We start from the raw sequence: 23,323 nt of genomic DNA, 5'->3' as shown, positions 1-23,323 counted from the left end.
GAACCAAAATGCGGGGTCTGGTCTCATTATTATGAGGGTCACAAGTAGGTACAAAAGAACTTTACTTGTTGTGCACAACAATCGACACCTGGTCACTTGCTTGTGCGTGAGGTATTTTGTAAGATCTCCTGGATTTAGATCGTCACTGAATGTTGGAACGGGTTTAAATCAACCAGCGGGTCGGGTACGAGTAGACGGAAACTGGGCAAGTATCGTATGAATGTGGGTAACGAATGGACTGGATACCCGATTCCACACCTAGGACGCAAAACACGCAGCAACATCTTCGTTTATTTCTTTATTATTCAACATATACCAACGGTCAACGATACTTTTAATCAACGGCGATGTACAACGCATATAACTTCTCACACTACGTAAATGTAATTGCTACTGACTGGTATTGGTACTGGCGTATGAAAGTGACAGACAAATCTCAATCGATAGATTGAAGCTACTTTAAACATCTATAATTCATTCGACTGTTGGTGCACTGATTTCAAGATAACAAGAGATCTGCAAACATTGACTCAGCGTTCCTAGCAATTACAGGCCAGCGAAAGCAAAAAGCGGCTTATACTAACTTCTATCTAAATCACAAGATAAAACATCACAGCAAAGGCCGTCTTGCAAAAAAGAAATACATCAAAAATGACAACCTTTTACACCCTAACATTAGTATTTACATTCTCTCCACTGTTCTCTTCACGTTTCCTATGGTACTGATTAGGAGAATTTGACTAACAATCAAGAGCTTCTGAAATTGGTTATCATTTCCTTTATTCTCATGACCTTAATATTTGATTCAGGAGTGATACAGTAAAGAGAAACTAAAAGCCAATCACTGTTAGGGGTTAAAGGGTTCAGTGTATACATCTCTCCATATACACTGATCTCATGTCAACTTCAGATTGTAGAACGCTGCATCTATCAGATGACAAGAGATTATAACTTCTTGCGAATGATTCGTACTAGCCTTCTCCTCAGCTGCTCTCCACCGGCCCAACACGCACACCACTCCCTACTCATGTTTTCACTATTTACATTTGTTAAATGCGCCTCAAACGAAGCCTTAATGAAGCAGATCACTCACTTGAAGACAATACGTGGTAGTCTTCTAAACGACTTTAAACAGCCTACGAGTAACTTCGACTACGATCGCACAATTAGAGATGCTGCAAGGAGCCTGCTCCACGTTCGCAGGGAAAATAATCATACGCCTTCCAACTCGAAGGCTACAAGGCGTATGACGCGCACAGGTTAAAAGAATAAAGTCCTTATACAATGCTACAGGAACCTAACACTTTTGGTCTAAAGTTTTGAAAGAATGTTTTTCTATGGCTGGAGCTTTTCTTGCGTTTTCTGCCTTCTTTGGTTAACGGCCTTAGTTGCTCTGAAAATTCTGTATGAGAGCTGGACTGTGTAGAGGATGATCTCACGCTCGTTTGATGTGATCCAGGTCCACGAATCTGCAAGTGTATAGACAAAGCTCGTTAGTAAGTTAATAATGTACATGAAAAAATTACGCGCTTCTGATTGGCTGAAAACGAGTGCCTAGTTGTAAAGACTACAAATTGCACTCGCCCGACGGGCTCATGTACTAGTGTTATCTTTGAAAGATTCACTCGGGATTATTTACATAAAATTGCACTCGAAATTATATTGCTACAATACCTATATTTCAGCCTGCTTAACCCTTTAACTCCTTGGAGTGTTTAAAACAGAATTTCTCCTTTCAATACCAATACAATAGCAGGCAGGCGCGTGATGAGCATGAAGAAAAATATCAATTATGGGATTATTAGTCAGTCCAATACAAAGTTTTTCGAACTAACACCACAAGAATTGTATGACAGACAGTGAAAAGAGTCACTTCTGAGATCTTGAGAGTGAAACTGTTTTTTACGATAATACATTTTTACTCAAATCCTTTCTTAATATCGATTTCATTCTTAGCAAAACTGAATCACGTTATCAAGTTATCGCCCCACGAGAAAAAAACAAAAATTAAATTTTTATCACGGTCTCTCGTTAAGGACGTCCTCTATAATCTGACCTGCTTCCTGATTTTGTTCCAATTACGCTGCACTTAGGAAGATGAATAGAGAGAAATGGTGGCGGCAATCAGTTTTCGTTTATCGCTTAGAACCATATTTTGTACATTTTAATCCAGTCGGGGATTCTGTTTCAAGTTTTGATTTTTTTCAATTATTTATTTTTCCAGGTTATTGCTATCTTTGAGAGTTAAGTGCATTACTTACTTTCCGAAGGTGCTGTCAATTTCACAGTTTTTTTTTATTTTAAAGAGACTTAAGGACTGAATTGAAATATTAGGAAATATTTTCGTTTTTACGCAATAATTTAGAACTGCGTTTCAGGGGTAACTTTTATATATCAGAAGGTGTCGAGCTCACAATTTTACAGAAATGATTGACTTATAGATATTAATTACCACGTTCCTGTTTTAAAATCATGTAAGAAGCCCTCGCATATAATAGAGTTGCAAAGAAACAAGTAAATTTAGCTATTTTGAAAATATTTTGCTCGCGAGGGCTGAAATGAGTTCCTCGTACTTCTAAAGCAAAAACTCCTCAAGGTGCCGAAATGGTGACAGAGATCGTACTTTTATACAATTTATGGGCAATCCCAGAACCCAACGCGTTCTAGACCTAGCGCAAGTACTCGTGCGTTTTTGAAATTCTAATTATATGCGAGAGCTTTCTGTTCAAAAATTGTTTAAAATATCCATTTACTCACGGGTCAGGAGACGGACAGTTTAACGACCAGCGGCCAGAATCAGTGTCACCGAACTAAACATTGAACATGATATGTTACAACATAACAAGATTTGAATGATGATAGAGCAATTTGTAATTGAGTGTTGAAAGTAATCCGATTTAATTTGGTGTTGCTTTTGTCGCTTTGTGATTGGTCCCGAAAACTTGAACCGCTTTCTCAACCAATCAGATTTAAAGCTAAAACCAATGTTGCTTTACTTTGAATTCTCATTGGCTACTTGTGATTTTGTCCTTTGTTTTGATTGGCTGTTATGATACAACACTCAATCGAAAATGGCTCTATTGCGTGATCTACAAGAACAATTTTACAACTTACTTTTGTATTTGTGAGCGTTTATAAATGCTTAAAATGTCAATTTCATAATTAATTACTTAAACAATACAAAAATGGTGTAAAAAGTGCATTATTAGAAATAAAAAAGGAGCGATCCACAGCAAGATTTAGTTCAATAAGATTTAGAAAAAATACAAACTTAAAAAATTGTTGACATTATAAATATTTTCCATGAGTGAGAATATAATAAATCCATATGGTATTATTAGTAAAAACCACATTTTCCGAGAGTTAATGTAGTGACTCATAATTTAGATTTTATATTTTTAATAAGAATTGTGCAATATTATGATACGTGAAGATAACGCCCAGCTTTTCTGTCAGCAACGGTTATCATCCTTATCTGTTACGTTTTAAAATCACAACAGTGGCTGAGCTAAAATTGAGTTCTTGAGTTTGTTTATACTTAACCGTTTGCAAGGCCAAGTTGTCCCCAGAAATCTTCACATCTGGAAAAAAGAAAAAAAAAAAAACAAGAATGGAGGTAAAAAAATTGTTCATCTTCTGCGTGAAAAAATGAACATTTAGTTTCAACAGTAGTTGCCGCAGTTTATCTCATTTTCTGTAATAGAAAGCGATTAGGTGTATTACTACTCTCCCTGGATGGATGGCATTGCATCGCATGTAGGTCATGCCTTAGTTTTGCAACGGTAAAGTACTTTGTACAACAACACAACAGGAGAACCCCATGTTAACCTGAGTACACGGTATATTTCGATCCTGATCAACGTGGTAAGAAGAACATATTTTGTGTAATTAAGATCGAGTATTGTCTTTACCCGACACGCTTCGGATAGTCTTAGTAACAATGATGTCATCATCCCCGGTGAAGTTCGTCTCGTGAGAGTCCATTCGTTTCTTTGCCGGCTGTGAAACAGAATGCACAGAAGAGACATGTAACGATTATCACTCTCGTTTGAGCGGTAAATGACACCGCGCGGGTGCAAATAAGCAGTTTGCCCTCCGAATGCTTGGCGATTTTCACCTATCGCTGTAAATGGTACATATATTACCAGCAATAAACAGTTGTTCTCGTTTTTGAGATTATCATCACTGCTTCGAAACAAAACGCCTGCAAAGTCGTCATTGTAATCAGATTAGGCGATTTTAGCATAACGTCAAAGAGAAACGAGGAAATATAGTCGAAGAGCCAAGTCGTCGCGATCGGCTGAAAAAAATCGCTAATTGTGCCAGTATCGATCAAAGTCAACATCCCTCGCCATTTTCTTTGTTGATTAGACTGGCGGGGATTGCCGTTTACAATTAAGTTGCGTTTCTCCAGCTTACGCTATATGTTTGTTTTGTGTATGCGTTTGACTTCTTACCCGGCTTGACATGTGGTGTGTTGAAGACAGAGAGTGTTCAGGAAGGCTCTTTGCCAAAGTCCTTTTCTCATGGAGTCTTTTGTATGCAACTCGTACCTAGGAGTAAAATCACGGGTTACTGACTGGTCATAAAACTGAGTATTTACGCTAGCAGTGTCTCAAATGATTAATTTAAGACAAGGTGAAAATTAAGCAGGACATGTAATTTCATACCTCGGTGTTTCCGATACAGTGGAAAGCAAAAATGAAAAGTCCCTGTAGTAAAGAAAAAAAATTAGTAAATATTCTTGCGTGGAGCTCGTCACCGATTTACTTTTAGGGATGTAGTCATAAACCACAAAAGTAGGTGAATTTCCGTGATATGTCGAGACGTTTAGTACTATCAAGAATCCTACAGAAGATGATATGAACCAGCTCTCTATTGGAGTGCGTGACACTCAGGTTCAAGGGTATGGAAACCTTGGGACATTAATGTAGTATCTGGGCAGAGAGCGAAATTTAAATTGTGTATCTCGTCATCATTGGCAATTCGATTTTTCATCGACATTACATTTGCTACTATCAGGGGATCGCTGAGCATCAGCTGAGGATAGGAGATGAACAAGCTAAGAGAATGGATTCCCATTTAGGACTTAATCCCAAAAAAATTTCTCCGGAGCGATTTTAAAAAATATCTCGTTTTCCCATATCCTGGCTGGATCGAGCATAAGAATAAACAACCCTGAAACCACAGACAGCATCTTAAGTTCCCACCGAAACATGAACCCAAAACGTGAACGTGAAGTACATTTTATTGTAAAATTTTTCCCAGAGGAAAAAATAGCTTTGAGTCTAAAAGCAATTTGAGGCGGATTCTCCTCGAAATGGAACTAAAAAAGAAGACTCTTTCCATAAGCTTGAACCTATATTGCTAGGACGAAGATTTCTGACCTGAAGTGAATTGAGGATGGCAAATAAATACTGGAAAGCAATAGTGTCCTTATTGATGGCCAAAAGTCCAAACACCCACGTCAGACCGAGCAGAGGCAGTAAAACAATCATGCCTTTGACGCCAGCCCTACAGGAAAATTGCATACCATGCGTGAGGAAGACCTATATAAATCATTGGGATTGACGATCAAATTAAAAGGATACACCAGCATACAGAAAAAGATATTAAAACGAACAGGATCAAAATAATGAAACAACGAGCGCACGAGCGAAGGAGCGAAGGAGCGAAGGAGCGAAGGAGCGAAGGAGCGAAGGAGCGAAGGAGCGAAGGAGCGAAGGAGCGAAGGAGCGAAGGAGCGAAGGAGCGAAGGAGCGAAGGAGCGAAGGAGCGAAGGAGCGAAGGAGCGAAGGAGCGAAGGAGCGAAGGAGCGAAGGAGCGAAGGAGCGAAGGAGCGAAGGAGCGAAGGAGCGAAGGAGCGAAGGAGCGAAGGAGCGAAGGAGCGAAGGAGCACGAGCGCACGAGCGCACTAGCGAACGAATGCACGAGCGAACGAACGAACGAGCGCACGAGCGCACGAGCGCACGAGCGCATTAGCGAACGAGCGCACTAGCGCATGAGCGAAAGAGCAAACGAACGAATGAGCGAACGAGCGAGCAGGCGCATGAGCAAACGAGCGCACGTGCGAACGAGCGAACGAGCCAAATAGCCAATGAGCGAAGGGGCGAACAAGCTAACGAGCGATCGGGCGAACGTTCGTGGCATGACAAGGAAAGTGAGCATGAACACGCGAGCTACAAAGTTAAACTGCGCAAACAACGACAGAGTAGGAGAGAAAGTCAAAGAAGCAAATGGAGCGAAGGAGCGAAGGAGCGATGTGAACGAGCGCACAAGCGCACGAGCGCACGAGTGCACGAGCGCATTAGCGAACGAGCACACAAGCGCATGAGCGAAAGAGCAAACGAACGAATGAGCGAACGAGCGAGCAGGCGCATGAGCAAACGAGCGCACGTGCGAACGAGCGAACGAGCCAAATAGCCAATGAGCGAAGGGGCGAACAAGCTAACGAGCGATCGGGCGAACGTTCAAATCATTGGTGCGTCGTGGCGTGACAAGGAAAGTGAGCATGAACACGCGAGCTACAAAGTTAAACTGCGCAAACAACGACAGAGTAGGAGAGAAAGTCAAAAAAGCAAATGGACGTAGTTAGATGATGTAATTTACAACAAAAAACCACGAAGACGTAATAAGATGTACGTACCTGACTTGGGAAGCATTGCCAGGATTCTGTAGTGACGTTACAGATGCGATGATCACTCTGATTACCATTATCATAACCACAAAGTTGATCTGCAAAACCAAAATGGTGTGTTTGAGCATGATGTAGATAATGATGTCCTCAGAAATCGATGTAGGATTCAAATGTCGTACCCCGAGTAAGCAGGAAAGCAAAAGCTCAAGTGTTAAGTGGTCAGTAGCGACATTTGGTTTAACATTTGTGTCCAGGTCATAAACTTTTATATTGCTTTTCATATCATGATTTTTACTTTGTAAGTCAAATTACGAAAATTTCCTTGCGAAATTTTGCACTAGTTTTACTAAAAAGAAATGGAGGGGGTTGGTGGGAGCAAAGATTGCGAAAGACCTCTCTTTCACTCTCTTTCACAAACTCGCTCGCCTTCTGCAAGAATACGTAGTTCCAGTGCACTAAGGAATTTAGCAAAGGACGCAAATTCATGTTGGAATAACTTATGAAGATAAAATTGAGAGACTGAAGCACCTACCGTCATCACGATAAGAACAGGAGCAACAAAAGCCCAAATAAGCCCGTCAGTGATTGAAATCCAGCAGCTGAAAAGTAAAAGCAAACGGTAAAGCAAAGTTGTGTAGGAACTATCATTTTATGAGAGCATCGCTAAAAGACGAGATAAGCCTCGACAGTTTGAGTAGCTTTCCCTGCGAACTAAAAAAGTTGCCTCAAAAGTATAGGAAACCAGAAAATCTTAGATTGGCGAGATGTAGGATCACTGTCTGGGGGAGAGTATGTTAGTAGAGAGCAAGGGCGGTCGAGAATGGATGGGATCAGTACGCATTGGAAATGGTAACATTTAGAATCAATCTGTCAAGAGGTACAATCTAGGCCGTAGATTAACTAATACCCATACGTACGCTCGCTCGTTCCCATATCCTCCCCAGCGAGAACAGGCGGAAATGAACACAATGGTCAACGGTAGACCTAGAAAAAATGGCACAGTTTTAATTTTTTCATTTTTAATTAAGTCATGTTCGCTTTGTATCGGTGCTCGGCCAGTCAAGAGAAAATTCGACCTACCCCAGCCTAAGGCGTAGTAGTATTTCATCTTAGATCCTTCGCTGAATACTTCTACCACTTTGCTGTACAGATGAACTCCTTCGCATAACATCCACGTGAAAGCCGCTGTGTATAAATAGTGCAAGAACAAAGCAACGGCTTTACACGCAATCTGCGGAAGGAGAAATGATTGTTGTCAATTCCGTTGTATTTCAAATGAGAGGGGATCATGCGTTCACTCTGAGTTGATCGCTCGTATGGGGCGCAAATAACGGAGTTTGGGGACTGTAATCTTCTAAAGTTGGTTAAAATGATTTGCTAATCTTAGACCTAACACTATCATTACTTAGCTACTAGTAACTGGTTCTTAACTGAAAGTAATTAATAGTTACTGATACTCACGGGGTTGTATGTGGCATCTATGCCGGCCAGGAAAATTATCTGCGCGAGTCCAATGGCTACCACAAGATTCTTGTGAATTGAGGTCCGTTCTGAAGCTAACGTCCTGAAATAACACGAACCTTCAACTTATTGAAAATGAGGGCAAAAAAAATTCAATGAAATGATGAAGTTATTTTCAGGAAACCAAAGTCAACGATGATGCCTCACGAATGAAGAGAATGTCTTGGATTCATCTACGCCACGCTTATAATTCACTACTTCAGGGGGAACAAAATATTATAAAAACGGTTGGAGAGGTTAAGCAAAGACAAAATTAACAACAACATCAATAATAACATTAACGAGGAGAAATGTCTTACTCAAGTGATAAGAAAGTCGCCAAAGTGAGCGCGAGTCCAAATAATGAAATTCCACAGCCTACGTACGTAATGACTGTCAAAGCTTTATAGTGATCCGGTTCAACCTTAAAGACAAAAACAAGCAATTGTTAGGAAATATAAAAGCTGTTGATGTGTTCTCTTTAAAAGGGGTCTAGGCATGGGATCTTCATGTTCCCTAATACGAAAAAGAAAATGTTGTACTTTGGCCCAAAAGATTTACGAGAGAAAATTTGTTTTGATAATTCCTTCATTTTGAGTTTCTTCAGCCGATTTAATCTGTTTGATTATCAAATCTGAGAAGTCGTTCATAGGGTTTCCCACCGCTGTTAATAGATCCTTAAAACTAGGATTCAGATTTCTTATACTCCAGTGAATCATTGCATACAGAAAACAGAGAACATACTTCAAATTCCTTCACTTGCATCAAAATTGCAAAGTTTGTGAGATGATCGCAGGCGCACTCGACATTCTGGTCCTTTTCCTTGACCACGCGACATCCCTTGTGTGACCACGAGCCCCTTGCGCTATGTATAAAAAAACGTCACAGATATTCAAATTTTCTGAATCAAAATTCCACGGCAAGAGAATGAATATATTAGATCTCAGAGCTATAAAAGGGTAGCAAACTGTAGACTGTAAACAGATCAATGGTCAGTGGTTTATTTTCTTTACCTCTCGAAGTCCACAAACGAACAGGAAGGTTTCGTAACATTTTCGCCCTGAAATTGAAAGGACGATGGTTAAGTCAACAGGCCCGATCTGTGATTTTTGGAAATGGAGAATTCAGGTTCTTTTTCACTCAGGTGTTTTGGTATTTTCTCTCAGAGCGGGTTCAGATCATCTCGTTTTTCGTGTTTTTTTGGTCCCTAGTGTACAGACATAGGGTTGAAAACATGCAGGTATTTGGGGTTATTTTTTCAATAATTTAATATATTTTGGTATTCAATGGGGAAAAATTAGGTGAGTTAGTATTCTACTAATCTCCTTCAGTCAAGGGTGAGAAATTGTAGACATCGTTTTCAAGTTTAATCAATTCATAAATTGTTATTCTTGCTATCAGTGGAAATAAAACGGAAACAAACCTTCTCCAATTTATCAAACCATAGTTTAATAGGTGTCTTCAATGGAGTAGGAAGTTGCTTGTTAAACTTTAGAGCCAGAATTCGGGAGTTCACAATTAGACTCTCAGAGCTGATAAGAAAATGAAACAATGAGTGTTCTCTTGAAGTCAAACTCGGAAACTAGTCTTTTCTAGATTTTAGTCAAAAACAGGCCTTAGTGAACAGAGAAAATGAATCAAAAATATGTTAAGCAAATAAATTCCTCGTTGTCGTACTCTGATCAGTTGTAGATTGTAGATGACGTCAAAATGTAATAAAAAAATAGCCGCTGAGTGAGGCAGTGATGTTCTCACCACATCTTGACTTCCTCTGTGATCTATGACTGTACAGGCACACGGCAATATGGAATTTATTTGTCTTATGTGACTAAAAACTTTAAGACTGTCAATGGTGACGTCGTTTCTGGTCTGTCCTCCAATAGACCATACGAAGGAACCAATCAAAATGCGTGTATAAATCAGCTTAAGATATGATCATGTATGATTCATGCTTTGGGAACTGCTTCTAAGGACCTAATGAACAGTGAAAAATTGTCAATATATCTTTGTGTGTGATAAACTAAGAAAATAAATAAAGAAAGTAAAACAAAGACACCGTACCTCTTTTTGCTGATTGTATTCGTAGGGAAATGCTCGCTGACTTGATTGTAAATGGCATAGACAACTGTTGTTCTTGATCTGTTATCTACGAAAAATGCTTACATAAGTAACGTGATCTCTCTTCAAAATTGTTTTCAAAATGGCGATCTAACATACCAAAATTTGTAGAGAATAGAATGTAATAGAATCAGAAGAAATACTTGTAAGCCACTTGTTACCTTGTGCAAATTGACAAAACTACTGACATAAAAAGGTAGCAAACTGCAAACTGTCTACAGTTGAATAGCCCCAGCTCATCATTGACATTATCATCAGGTGACGTTTTTTCAAAATTACTGATAATTGTCCAGAAAGATGACAAAAGTAAAATTTCTGCAGATCAATGGCCGCAGTTGATCACTGACATTATCATGAGGTGACGTTGTTCTAAGAATAAAAGAGCGCACATCAAAACCGGACCGACCTGCCGCCATCTTGTCGAAGAGTTCTCTATTAACAAATACACGATCCTGTCCTCTCCATTCTGGGCCGAGTTCACCATATCTTGGATATTTCACCCCTGGGGAAGACTCGTCAGGTATCTTGGTCTCTACACCCATAGCTGTATCGAGAACGTAAAAATGGCAACTAAACGCATAAGTACATCTTACTCAGCAAAAGTACATCTTACATTGCACCAGCTTCGAGGGGCATTAGCTGTTTGGTTTGCAATCGAGTTATGTTGTTTGGAGAAGACACTTGACTCTCGCAGCGCCTCTTTCCACTCAGGAGTGTAAATGGGTATCAAAGATCTTTCAAGAAAACCTGAGCTCTTGTTTGGTTGAGGCAACCTACAATCTCACCCAAGGGAGGTTATCTTCTCATATAACTCACACAACGGACACCGGGATGAGTCTCGGTAACAGGGTAGCTACTTGCCTCGTGTGCGGGTGACATAGAAACTTCTCATGACTCCAACTTTAAATTAGAGACTAAGTTCAAACATCTTGCTACGTACCTATATTTTCACTTTCTACGACCAAGCTGTCGTCATCACCAAGTTTTTCTCCAATTTTTAGACCAATGTTTTCTATAACTTCTAAAACTTGGGTCTGAGAAGTCACCTAAAGAAAAACAAAAATTAGCTATAGCGTAATCAAATTCAAGTTCTTTAGGGGGAAATGTTAGTGTCATCTATTTTAGATTCGTTAACATAATTATAACATTCATAGAAACTCTACGTTTTGCTAATCGTACCAACCTTGTCCGTCTTATTTTCGTTATCTGTTGGTACGCCCCAATTGGCAGCGTTTTCCCCTGACAAGAGTGAGCTGGCAACATGAAGAATGCTCTGAAAGAAAAAAAACAGATAAACTGCCCAATTGAATTAGGCTGTTGGCGCATACATATTGTGTTGTTTGAAACTTGCCGCTCTACACAAAAGTTGTGCGTTATAGAGCTCTTTGAGGTACACTAGTGCTGATCGTGCTTTTAACGACAGAGCCAGGTTATTATAGTGATTCAGTTTCTGTGATTGGTCTGAATTTCATGATTTCTTGCTATAATTACCATGCACAAGAGCATTGCAATGGTGAACAGCTAACTTTCAAAATGGCCATCGTTAGATGTGATTTCTTCGTGTAAAGTAACCGAATGAAATGAAAGAGAATCTAAGAAGTTGCCTATCTATGTATATCAAGACTATTATTCTTCTCGAACTCAGAATTTACTATGACAGAAACTCCCACAAAATTGACTTTAAAATTTTTCGGGTAATCGCGTTTCCTGGTTATTATGGTTTTTCTCATCGCTTTTGGCGTCATCATTAACATTGTCATCATCACTACCATCGTAGTCGTCATCGGTGACATCATTGTCATTACCATCACCCTTATTATGGTCATGATAAGTATCATCGTCATTATCATCGCTAATCTTCCCCCTGACCTGTCCTATTTTCTGCCGCCCAGATTTGTTTGCGGGAAGTAAACTGTTGTTGCTGGTGATTTTCTGCAGGATTCCCAGGGCGACTTTCGTGTCTCCACCATTCATGTCTCCCTCTTTGGTGAGGTTTTTGAGCTGGTTTACAACTTCAACGACGTTTTCGTCTGTGATTGTGACATTTGCAATGTCTTTGAACTAAAAATTAAAGAAAAAAAGACAATTTTGTCTTTCAAATGAGCTTGTTTTCGATATGTAAGTATGTCAGGCTAAGCTGATAATCATACAAGACGAAATACCTATGCAGAACGAAGAATGTATTCAATATGCATGTCACTGTAAGATTTTACACTATTTACGAATGGAGGAGAGACCTTTCCCCACCGCCCTTGATTCCTGAGGGATATCATTCGTGTCATGTGTACTGTGGACAGTGGAAGCCAGTTAAACCATAAACAATTTTACTTTGTGTATGGCAACATTTTAAACCCCTAGTCTTCCAACAATGGTCAACATGCCTCTTTTAGAATAAATTCACCTTTCCCGATGGTTCGTCTGGGGGCGTGGTCGTAGGTTCATCGGTAGGCTTCGTTTCTTCGGTAGTCTTCGCTTCATCGGTGGCATGAGTTGGCGTCGTTGGCGTCGTTGTTACCTCTACAGTCTTACTTGGTGAAATGGCATTGACCACTAATGATGCGGTGGCATGAGTTGGCGTCGTTAGCGTCGTCGTTACCTCTATAGTCTTACTTGGTGAAATGGCATTGACCACTAATGATGTGGTGGCATGAGTTGGCGTCGTTGGCGTCGTCGTTACCTCTACAGTCTTATTTGGTGAAATGGCATTGACCACGGATGATGTGGTAAAAACTGCTAAAGTTGCAGTGGATATTATAGTATATGAATATTCAGCGACGTAGCCTGAAAACAGATAAGCAGACTTACTCTGTTAACAAGAAAAAATTCTGGCGAACAGATTTCTGTATGATTGTAGTGTTTTATCATAACAATACACGTGAAAAAATGCGAAATTTTTACACGTGTGTCTGATATCGCCAATCAGCTGCTGACACGTCACTCGCCTTTCGCGCCATTCGGTCAGGTTGATGAATGAACGGCAAAGCCTTCACCATTTTCAATCCAAGGTAGTTTGTTGGATTTTTCACAGATTACAGCTGCTAAAACACTGAAAAATCTGTATTTTTTGCAGACAGTGACGTCCAAACTTTCCTACAAGGGGAAGAAAACCAATATACGAAAAGAAAAACTGAAAATTACGTACTCAGTGGCTTTGGTAATGGCATTTCTCGCGGCTGAGAACGAAAATCGACAGCTGGAAGATTAGCCACAGGCCGATTTGGCCGTCAAAGATTTCTTCTGTCAGTAAGGACAAAGTCAATGAATGGGAATTTTGCAAATTGAAAATTCGCCATTGTTGTTTTTGTAATCATGACGATTTTTATTCGGAAATTGTCCATTACTTTATTTTCACCCATTAATAAAGTCGGCTTTTCTTGTCAGTAAAGGGCTGTTGTGTTTATATGATAAACAAAGTAATACATGGTTGCACGTTGATATAAAATTTCTCTTCTCGTGTTCAACTCGACATCTAACTCGTGAGCTATCGAGTTAAACACTAGAAGAGAAATTCCATATCTACGCGCGCCATGTATTATTCTCTATTTATTTTTTTCATTTAGTATTTTTCTCTGACTTTTACTTTTCAAGATTCCGATGTTTCGACAGAATAAGAATTTTAATTATAACCATTACGCTCTGGCAAAGCTTTGAAATTAAATTTCAAAGTTTCCGAATAACGATTTTAAAAAGTTGTAATTATAACCATGATTTTTTCGATCGAGTGGCTTTTAATCAAAACCAAAGTAATCGCAACGGCCATCGTAGAGCAAAGAAAAAACCAACAATAAACCAACAATGCCTCAAAGCAAAAGAAGCAAAGAGCCTGAAGCGCAAATAAAATGGTGATCTACTTTTATTTTGTTATGGTCAGTTCTATACTTGATCAATTGTGAGGGTAACATGAGTTTTCAAGGCCCACAGCCGAGATTGATAAAGAAAAACCAACGCAATCCCGAATTGCTTTCGATGCTCAGCTCAAAATTGCTCAAAAATTGTTTTTATTCAGATAATTATGCCTTTTTAAGTCTTTTTCTCTTCTTTTTTTTGTATTATCTCCGGCTTCGAAGTCCTTCTCGCCAACAAACAAACGCAATCATTTTGGATCAACCCACCACCTCAGTCGTTCAAGCAGAGAATCGAAAACAAATTTAATCCTGAAAATGTTTCAAGTTAGATTTATTTGGTTTATGTATTTTCACTTTCATGTTTCAATTTAGATGACTATGCCTTACAAAACAAGATAATTGCTATGTAACGGGGCGAAATAATTACCTGCGGTATCAGTTTCAAAGAACGCTTTTATTAGTTTAAGTTATATTTATTGAGAAATGTTACTTTCAGGTCTTGAGTGAAAATAAAATTTTGCAATTAGAGTCTGGAAAGAAACAGTTAATATTTCCAAAAATAAATTAGGTCTTCTAATATTCTATACTCGCTTGTGCTTCTTTTCATAAACATCACTTTTCATAAATTCCCTACAAGTCCTAGGGCGTTATTTCCTGTGTTTTTAATAAAAACTACAAAAACCAATTGAAGTGACCAATATCAACATCACAAGGTGATCACAGCATAAGGCAAACAAATATAACAAGCGCACTCCAAGCGTGGAAAAGCACCTCATTATGAAGTTACTTTTAGCTCGCATGCAGTATTCTATTGGTTGAGACGACAACGCAATTCTCAAGAGCCAATCATAGAGCTTGTTAAACTAAAACGACGCGAATCCGGATTAAAAAGTATAAATCTGTGTGATGTCTCTCTAATTTTAATTCAGAACCTTTCTATCCTTAAAAAAATTGAGCCGCGTATTATTCCCATGAGATTTCCAGATTTTAGCAGATTGTACGCTACTAAACAACGTAAATATGTACGAAACTACCAGTCAAGTCAATTGCACAGAGCGAGGTTTTGATATGTAAATTGCACTGGCGTACATGAATGAAGCCTGACTAACGCTTCTCAGAGTGATGACAAACACAGCTTTTGTGGGGATGACAGAAAGACACGACACTTTGTAAGCAAAGTCAAGATAGCTTCCAATGTCTCAGACAAGTTATAAGAATTTATACATAACTCTTTACTATTTCCCGCCACACTGACATTTCATTACAATTATCACATCAAAGCGTTGTAACGTATTACTCTCATAGAAGAAAAGCGCTTTCAAATTGCAGATATGTTTTTGGAAAATATAAATTATGGTATTTGGTTAGCTGTTGAGAGCGTGAAGTTCTCACCCACACACCACAAACCCCTAGAAGCTTTGAAGATGAACTAAACACATCTAATGTATTCAAGGTTTACATAATTGATATCTTCTCATATCAGTGTTACATCAGGTACCGCGATTGCTCCGAAATCCAAACACTTCTTTAAGTGTTTTCTTTACAGCTGCGCGAAACTCACGTATTCTCCAACAAAACAAGATAGGATTTATGCTAGAATTCATGAACATTACAGATGTTGTGAAATTGAACGCGAGGTGCATAGAATAACTACGCCCAATCAATAGGAACGATATAGATGTGCATATAAGGGGTAAATAGCACAGTAACATGAGAAACCATATAACAAACATGTTATAAAACGACTTCTTGAACTTTCTCATTTGAAATTTTTTCCTTCTATTGACAATATTAATATCACTTTGCTCGTTGACGTCTGTATTGGTCCTACCATGGCCAACAATGGTGACACATTTGGCAGTCATTTCAAGTGATCTTTCTTGTGTTATCTGTCTAATGGAAGGTGCTTCAGTTATTAACAGACGATTCTGATTTTTTTCAAATCCCTTAAAATTAATTTCGCCCTCTGATGACCTGCTTTCGTTATGCTTCTCTGGGACAACGGAATTTTCTCCTTTCATTTGATTGTTTCGAGTATTATTTCGATCTGCTCGCAAAGTACTCAAAGCCTTCATCTCGATTGGGCATTCGTGGTTCATTTCACTGCTTCTTTTTCCATTCCTTCTCGCTTCATTCACTTCCACTCTTATTAATTTTTCTTTTCCTTCTTCGATTTTCTGTACATCTATTTCCTCTTCTCGTGAATGGTCTAGTGTCCTTTTCCCAAGTTGAGCACTTGTGCTCCCGAATTTTAGATGCATCTCGTCTTGTTCATGACCTTTATCTTCAGCAATGTTCATTTCACCACCTACTCGTAGATTTTCCAAGTCTTCTTTTGAAGAAAAGCATCCATGATTCTCACGGGAGACAAATGATACCTTCGTCTGCAATTTCTTGTTGTCCTTGATATGATTTTCACCGTCAGGTCTTTGATCTTCACCTTTGTCCACCATTTGTACGTTATCGCTTCGCATTTCATTTCGTCTATTTCCATTGACGTCTTTAGTAGCTTCTCTTCGTTTTTCCCTTATCTCCTCTCCCTGAAAGGAGGTACCCGTTGAGTCCATTTCCCCGCCGTCGGTGAACGATGATATTTCGCCAACCTGATGACTAGAAATTTGTCGTTGATGGTAGCGCAAGATTTGGAATATCCTTACGTAAGACAACAATGCGATGAGCAAAGCGAGAGAGTTCGCACACGCCAACACAGTGTTCTGCTCGTCGATGGCCCATTCAAACATGGAAGCGAAAGCCACGCTTAATACAAGCAAAACAGCAATCAATATAACAACTCTCTGCTTGGTTACGATGGAGGTATACTTCAAATGAAGATGAAGGGCCATCAATCGATCCAGAGAAATTGCTGCTGCGGTCCAAAGCGATAGCGACGTCGAAAGAAAAGAGACTAGGTTAAACACATACCCTGCGTAACAGGACATTACAGAGAGTGGATTGAATAAATAAGATATTTTGTATATCACGTAGAGAGGTTCTGCTATAAACCCAACGCACAAATCGGCAACAGCCAAATTGAGCAAGAGAAAATACGATGGCTGGCGAAGAAATTCAGGAGCTCTGCAAATCGAAACCAAGATTAATACGTTCCCTATTACAGATGTTATACTTAGAAATGACATAATAACGCAGTTTGCCAGATATGGGCCGAGCAATTCCCCTTCTTGAGGTACAACTTTGTTGAGGTTTGCGCACTGTCCAGCACCCATTGCCACCAGGCAGTGAAGTTCTTCCTCAAAATCCGCTTGCTGTTGTCAAAATTGCACAAGGATCAGTTTTGAATTCGGCGTTTTTTTCTTTTGAAAGTGTGCCGAGAAATGACCCGCTTCTTTGTTGACGCCGGGCTATATGAATGCAAGATTCAATTTTCATTCAAACTTAGTATCCGGAAGATAATGAAATCGATAGGAGCTCTTCGAACAATGTCGGTTCCCTTTCCTGATGTGTGCAATGCGCCCACTAACAAACAAACATTGTCCATGTGTTTGATACTGAAAAGTGGAAATCTTCGCTCCTATATCCAAAAATCTTCGCGGTGAATCGCGATGGCTTGATTCTGATGAATTCTACCTTTCAAATTGAACTTTGTTTTTGCAAAACTGTTTATTTTGAAGAGCGATCTTCATATCCATCAGTAAAAGAGCTTTTAGGCTTGCGAATGTAAATCTTGATATTTGTCTCTAAATTAAATATTCAAACCTTCATTTGCGATCCACAATAGATATGAGTAGTTAATTATTCACGAAGAAAAATTGTCAGTTCGCAAGATCGTAGGGCACAATGATTGACTCATATTTAGTTGCACAAAATCCGCAATTCCTATCAAAAATAGATTCTGTAAAACTTAAGTTTCCATGATATCATAGAATCAGAAGAGGTCATAGAAGCTATTACATCTGAAAGATCTACCAATTTTGCTTAGTCCAGTGTCATATGACAGAAACGTCAATCATTGCCAAAAATTGGATAATTAAAACAGCATATAACTGTTTTAGACTTTAGAGGTTCAGCTCTCCCTTAATTCGTGATTGTACAGTATGCTTCGTTTTTTAATCCTATAACTAAAGCTAAATACACGACTATGATTTTTTTGCAGATTCAGATTTATGAAAAAATGATCCCGCTCCTTCACCTGCAATAGTAACAGAACACCAAACTCCACGGGATTCGCGACAGAGACAAGTGAACAAGAAATATGAATTTTGATTAGTTCAAAAAACAGCTGCAATTGGTTCTCAACAATCTCTTACTCAAATATAACCCTCGGAGATTCACCATCTCAACCTTTTAACTGAATAATTGAATAAGCACGTACTTTGAATCATATGGGTTTAATCAATTATTCGCTTTCTCTGTAGTTTTAATCTCTACTGCAATTGCTGGTATGTTGTGTGCAAATACACAATGAGTCAAAGACCGCTGAGAAAAAAACTATTATCCAAACTACAAACAGTGTTGTTTTCCGGCCTTTTTTGACATGATCCCCTCATAACCTTTCTTGCCAAGTGAAAAATAAAGAGAAGGCTGTCTTCTGTATTAGTTAGAAGCAAGGAGTGAGCAGGGATACACCCTACCCTGAGGTCTATGTTCTATGGAAATTAGTTCTTGTTCACGTGATGACGTAAGTGTCATCTACATTCTTGGACCAACAAAGACTAGTCAAATCTATTTGTTTATAAAGCTTAATCCTTCAGTAGTAGTTAAAAATAAAGAAAGTCTCAATGCGGTTAAAGTATCTTTGAAACCAGATTTTTTTTGCACGAAGGACGTTTCCGATATCGTTTCTCTCGTTTTCTTCATGGTCGCGTGCATCAAAGTGATTTTCAATTTTCAAAAAAAAAGAGAAAACCTTACTTAATTAAAATATCACAAAATTCGAAAACGGGGTAATTCGCTGGTAACCCGGAGTTATTTTTATCCAGGTATTGTCATACTTTAACTATAGGAAATCGAGGGAACTTTTTCATGTGGCAAATCCACTCCACCCAGGTGTATGAGGAACTAATCATCTAAATAAAACCTATCGAGAGAACATGAGATGCATGCAGCTCTCTTAAACTTGCCAATGCTAACTCCCCCTTGATGGACAACTACTCCTTGATTGCCCTTGGGGGCCTTTTCCAACGTAAACATTTTCAAGTTACTTATGGGACCATTGTCTCCTTTTAATGACACTACAGTATCTTACGGTTACTGCCAAAAACGGGCCATTTTGCATGTCACGACACTGGACTGGTTATATCTGGATTGTCATGGAGCCTCCGTAACTGAGATGATATAGAAATAACTCAATAGAGATTCTATAAGAATTACATCCAGTGGGATGCATTCTTCCTGCTGGAAACATACTGAACATATGGTGGTAAGTAACTGACTTACCTGTCTTGTATGCACTGAAGGCGTCATCCCCATCGCCACCACAGACAAGTGAAGAATTTGACCAACATCTTTTATTACACTTTTCAATAAGCTTAGACGAGGTTTGGCTGGAGTTCGAGCATTTGCAGCTTCTCTCCCTTACGTAAGCCCATTGGGATTTTCTTTCACGGCAAATCTCGATGCATTTTGATGGTGAAGCTTCATGGGCTTTCATAGTCACTGTTTGGGGATTGGATATATTGCTACCATTCACACATCCTTCGTAGCTTTCGTTGACCTCAATAACTGACGAAAAAGAAGAGAAAAACTTAGCAAAATCTGATAGACTGTAATGAACGAGCTCGTGTTTCTTCATTTGTTTCATCGTAAAATAAAGATGCTGATCAATCCCCCCATAGGAAGGAAGGAGGACACTAAAGCCTGGAGGGAACACATAAGTATGGTATAGGTGGGATTGAGCCGACCAGGCTCTTGAACTATGACCCTGACAGGGGAAAGGGGAGGGAAGGGGGAGAAGGGAGGAGCGGGAAGGAGGGAGAGGGGGGTAGGAGGGAAAGGGGAAGCGACGATACATTCGTTCTTAAAAAAAGTTTCAAATCATCATCGTAAGAAAGTTGTTTCAAAAGCCGATTAAGTTCCCGTAATTTCTTTGCGACCGAGGGGGAAAAAAAGAATAAAAGTGTGCTGTGAGTAAAATGTCATCTTAGGGGATCCAGTTCTAAGCAATAAACAACCGAAAACATTTCTTGGTTCCAGCTCCACAACACCACTCGTTCTACCAACAGCCGTCAAAGTAAAGAAAAAGTTATTTCGTATTGTCACGAGCGTAGGACAAAGAAAAAGCGTTTGTACAATATCTTTATTTATAGTTTCCACGAGAATATCATTACCTTTCGCTGGATATCCGTATTTATTGAAGCCTGTAAAGGATTAGAAGAATTTAATGATTCATACTGTACTTATCACAACGGCCCTTTAATATTTCCATTGAACATCTAACGTCCTTTACCCCTGCAATTTAAACTCTATTCACCAAAATTGCAATTAGTTATGTCTACAGAACAATCGGCTGAAAGGCTGAAAGTGAAAGATCAATCCTTGCCGTTTGCCGTTTGCCGTTCGCCGTACGCATGGAACATGGAAATCTGAGGCTACCCATTGAACGTAATTAATGGCGGTCAAAACTCAAAACTGATGACATACCGTTAATAACCACTAGGCCGTTATCTCCACTAGTGGAACCATTTCCCCCCGCAGTGTTTTCATTCGGAGATAGTATTTCAGTTCCAACTGCTTTGCCTTTGCTGATGATTGCAATTACCCCTCCTCCACCTCCCCCACGGCGGATAGAATTGTCACCACCTTTTGCATGAGCATTTGCTCCCGTGGCTTCCAGCCTCGCATTGTCACCAAGGATCACATGCTATGAAGTAAAGAAACGGATAATATGAATTCTGTCACGTCAGAGTCAATCGTTTTTCAATTTCAGTCAACAATATTGTCAAGAATTATTGTCAAGGTAAATCATGTTTAATTTTGATAAATTTTCATGGATTGATACCTGTATACACGTCAACCCTTGACAAACAAAGAGGAGACGCCCATTTCATTAAGCAAATTCTTGAAATAAAACCCCGCCCACGTCAATTTCTGTGTTTGTCTCAGTCAAACATAATTAGTCTTTGTGCGTCAATGATATTTTCTACTTATTCATTCACCTTTTCAGATCTAAGAATAATTGTTCCCCCGCTGCTTCCACCCATACTAGCTTTTGATTCAAGTGTAATTGTCTCACCATTGGCGCTGATCACAGCATCTGAAACACAAAGAAAACAATCGTTACCTAATTATCTAACAACTTTTTTTAGCGGTGTATAATTGCAACGCACATTACAACACTGCAGGCACCTGCAACCCTCAACAAATAATATGAAATGTTCATGACTGAGAACAATTTTGGCGCAGTTGCCAATTTTAAGAGAGAAATCGTCTTAGGAGCGCGAAAATGTGCCAATTTGGGTACGAACCAGCAAGGTTTGTTTAAAAGCCCTACTAACATCTTGATGAAAAGCTGTCTGCAAACGGCCAGATTTTCTAGCTTCCAATATTACTTTTACATAAGAGATAAAGTTAAGAATGCTTAAGGTGAAAGGGGAAATTAAAGGTATAAACAATGATTTCGGCTCAGTTTGCGTCAACAGCGGTTCAACATAAAAAGTCTATGGCGAATCCTTAACTAATAAAGAAAAGGTAATCCATCTCATGTTACTTTTCGATTCAAGAAAGTGAATGCTTTGGTTTTGCTTCACTTCGCTATGTTTGGTTAAGAAACTGACTCCCGTCAACCTCTCAACCAGTTAGAGGATTGGTCCTTTAGGACTGGATTTCGAGATACGATCGTAGTCTGCCTCTGCATGAAAGATATTTACCGATTGTTAAGTTCTTTTCTGAGAAAATTTCAATCGCTCCGCCACCACAACCTATTACCAGACTGAAATCCTCGGTGGTACCTGTAAAAGATGGTTGAAGTTAAATTGGAACGCACAAATTGTGAAAGTTCCTTTGTTTGTCATGAAGCGCGTGTTTGGAGAGCCGAGCGATTTTAAAAACACGTTTGAAACTCGAGTTAAACATTGAGCGCAGGACAATTTCTGGATACTTAATTTTATCTCTGTATTAGGTTCTCAGTTCAGGCTTTTATGACTATGATTCTGGCCAAAATTACTCGAGCCAATTTCGAAAAAAACCCTCAAAAGACACAACTTCGAGTTGCTTCTTTTTCTGCGCACAAAGGTAAGCTAGTTGCCAATATTTACATCCGTAATTACGAAGTACATCACATCGGAACGAGACTTGCAAAGTTGACTTCTTGAAAAATCATAGGAATTCCACCATATCCCATATCTTGATGTTTTGTTTTGTTTTTTTTTTTCGATGTATGCATTGGAAGGACGAATTGAACAGTAGTTTGTCTATGCAATACAGGAAAAACGACGTAAAGAAGTAGCCAGTGTTTGTCTGTGATGGTCACTTACAATTATTTGACGAGCAATTTGACGTTCCTGTAGTTAACAAAGTTAGAATTAGCAAAATAAACTACGATATCTGAAAACAATCCTCACAAACAATCAGCTAATTATCTGACATTCAGGCTGACCTTCCAGGCTTAGTGATTGCAATTGACCAACCAGCCGAATAAGTGATTTAAGAAAAGGTTAACGCTTCATTAATAGTTCATGGACAAATTATCAAACGGACGAACCAAAGTAAAAAAGTGCATCATGATCAGAGTCAACAACCGCCTCAACAATTCTATAAACGACTGGCTGACATGACAAACTAATCACTTACGCGGACACTAACTGACTACATTAAAAGTCTACCTGATTAATACTACCACTGACCCAATATAATGACCTGAAGGCAAACTGAATGACTGAAAGATTGAGTAACTGTAAACTTCTAACTAAAACTGGTATAAAAAACCAAACAACTAAACAAAAGAGCGTTCAAAATTCCTTGGCTAGAGTGATGTCTCTCCGGTTTTTGTCGCCGTTCATTTTTAGCACTATCGTCCTCCTTAGGTGGGCTACTGACCCTAATATCGCAATACATTCGCGGCTGAAAATGAAAATAAAAAATATTCTATAGTTCTTACCTGTACTTCCACCAATAAGATGTATTTCAGGCTGTATTCCATATGTTTTACTATAAATGAAATCGTTATCATCTTCAAACAGCAAGCCGCCCTTTCCACCATGCCCGGCGCCTGCGTTCTTGCCAGGCTGCCCTCGGCCAGGGCCTTTTCCGTCTGTTCAAAGCGAAACAA

At 39.2% G+C, this 23,323-nt stretch overlaps 2 protein-coding genes across 5 annotated transcripts in view; both read right to left on the bottom strand.

Moving 5' to 3' along the window:
- Positions 1–283: 283 nt before the first annotated feature.
- LOC131775421 (uncharacterized) overlaps positions 284–23,323 on the bottom strand; it is a 46,011-nt gene continuing 22,971 nt past the window's right edge. For 2 of the 4 annotated variants that reach the window (XM_066163746.1, XM_066163749.1), the window contains 28 exons: positions 23,153–23,305; positions 22,530–22,556; positions 21,924–22,004; positions 21,213–21,310; positions 20,698–20,917; positions 20,385–20,414; positions 19,495–19,779; positions 12,657–13,036; positions 12,125–12,316; positions 11,439–11,528; positions 11,196–11,301; positions 10,662–10,799; positions 10,199–10,283; positions 9,561–9,669; positions 9,151–9,197; positions 8,882–9,002; positions 8,458–8,561; positions 8,099–8,201; positions 7,718–7,868; positions 7,555–7,621; positions 7,170–7,236; positions 6,647–6,735; positions 5,388–5,514; positions 4,671–4,712; positions 4,458–4,553; positions 3,912–3,999; positions 3,544–3,581; positions 284–1,469 (listed from right to left, as the gene is read on the bottom strand). In XM_066163746.1, the coding sequence (XP_066019843.1) occupies positions 1,278–1,469; positions 3,544–3,581; positions 3,912–3,999; positions 4,458–4,553; positions 4,671–4,712; positions 5,388–5,514; positions 6,647–6,735; positions 7,170–7,236; positions 7,555–7,621; positions 7,718–7,868; positions 8,099–8,201; positions 8,458–8,561; positions 8,882–9,002; positions 9,151–9,197; positions 9,561–9,669; positions 10,199–10,283; positions 10,662–10,799; positions 11,196–11,301; positions 11,439–11,528; positions 12,125–12,316; positions 12,657–13,036; positions 19,495–19,779; positions 20,385–20,414; positions 20,698–20,917; positions 21,213–21,310; positions 21,924–22,004; positions 22,530–22,556; positions 23,153–23,305 (3,326 nt within the window). In that variant the 3' untranslated portion in view covers positions 284–1,277. Of the gene's footprint in view, positions 1,470–2,757; positions 2,811–3,543; positions 3,582–3,911; positions 4,000–4,457; positions 4,554–4,670; positions 4,713–5,387; positions 5,515–6,646; positions 6,736–7,169; positions 7,237–7,554; positions 7,622–7,717; positions 7,869–8,098; positions 8,202–8,457; positions 8,562–8,881; positions 9,003–9,150; positions 9,198–9,560; positions 9,670–10,198; positions 10,284–10,661; positions 10,800–11,195; positions 11,302–11,438; positions 11,529–12,124; positions 12,317–12,656; positions 13,037–19,494; positions 19,780–20,384; positions 20,415–20,697; positions 20,918–21,212; positions 21,311–21,923; positions 22,005–22,529; positions 22,557–23,152; positions 23,306–23,323 lie in introns of all 4 variants that reach the window. The other 2 variants (XM_066163748.1, XM_066163747.1) reach the window with 2 other exon arrangements.
- LOC131775420 (octopamine receptor-like) lies at positions 15,031–17,704 on the bottom strand. Its single transcript, XM_059091525.2, has one exon. The coding sequence runs from the start codon at positions 17,322–17,324 to the stop codon at positions 15,591–15,593; it is 1,734 nt and encodes a 577-aa protein (XP_058947508.2). The 5' UTR covers positions 17,325–17,704; the 3' UTR covers positions 15,031–15,590.

Source organism: Pocillopora verrucosa, chromosome 3 (assembly GCF_036669915.1).
Source record: "Pocillopora verrucosa isolate sample1 chromosome 3, ASM3666991v2, whole genome shotgun sequence".
Taxonomy (NCBI): Eukaryota; Metazoa; Cnidaria; class Anthozoa; order Scleractinia; family Pocilloporidae; genus Pocillopora; species Pocillopora verrucosa.
This window is presented reverse-complemented; position numbering and strand designations above follow the sequence as displayed.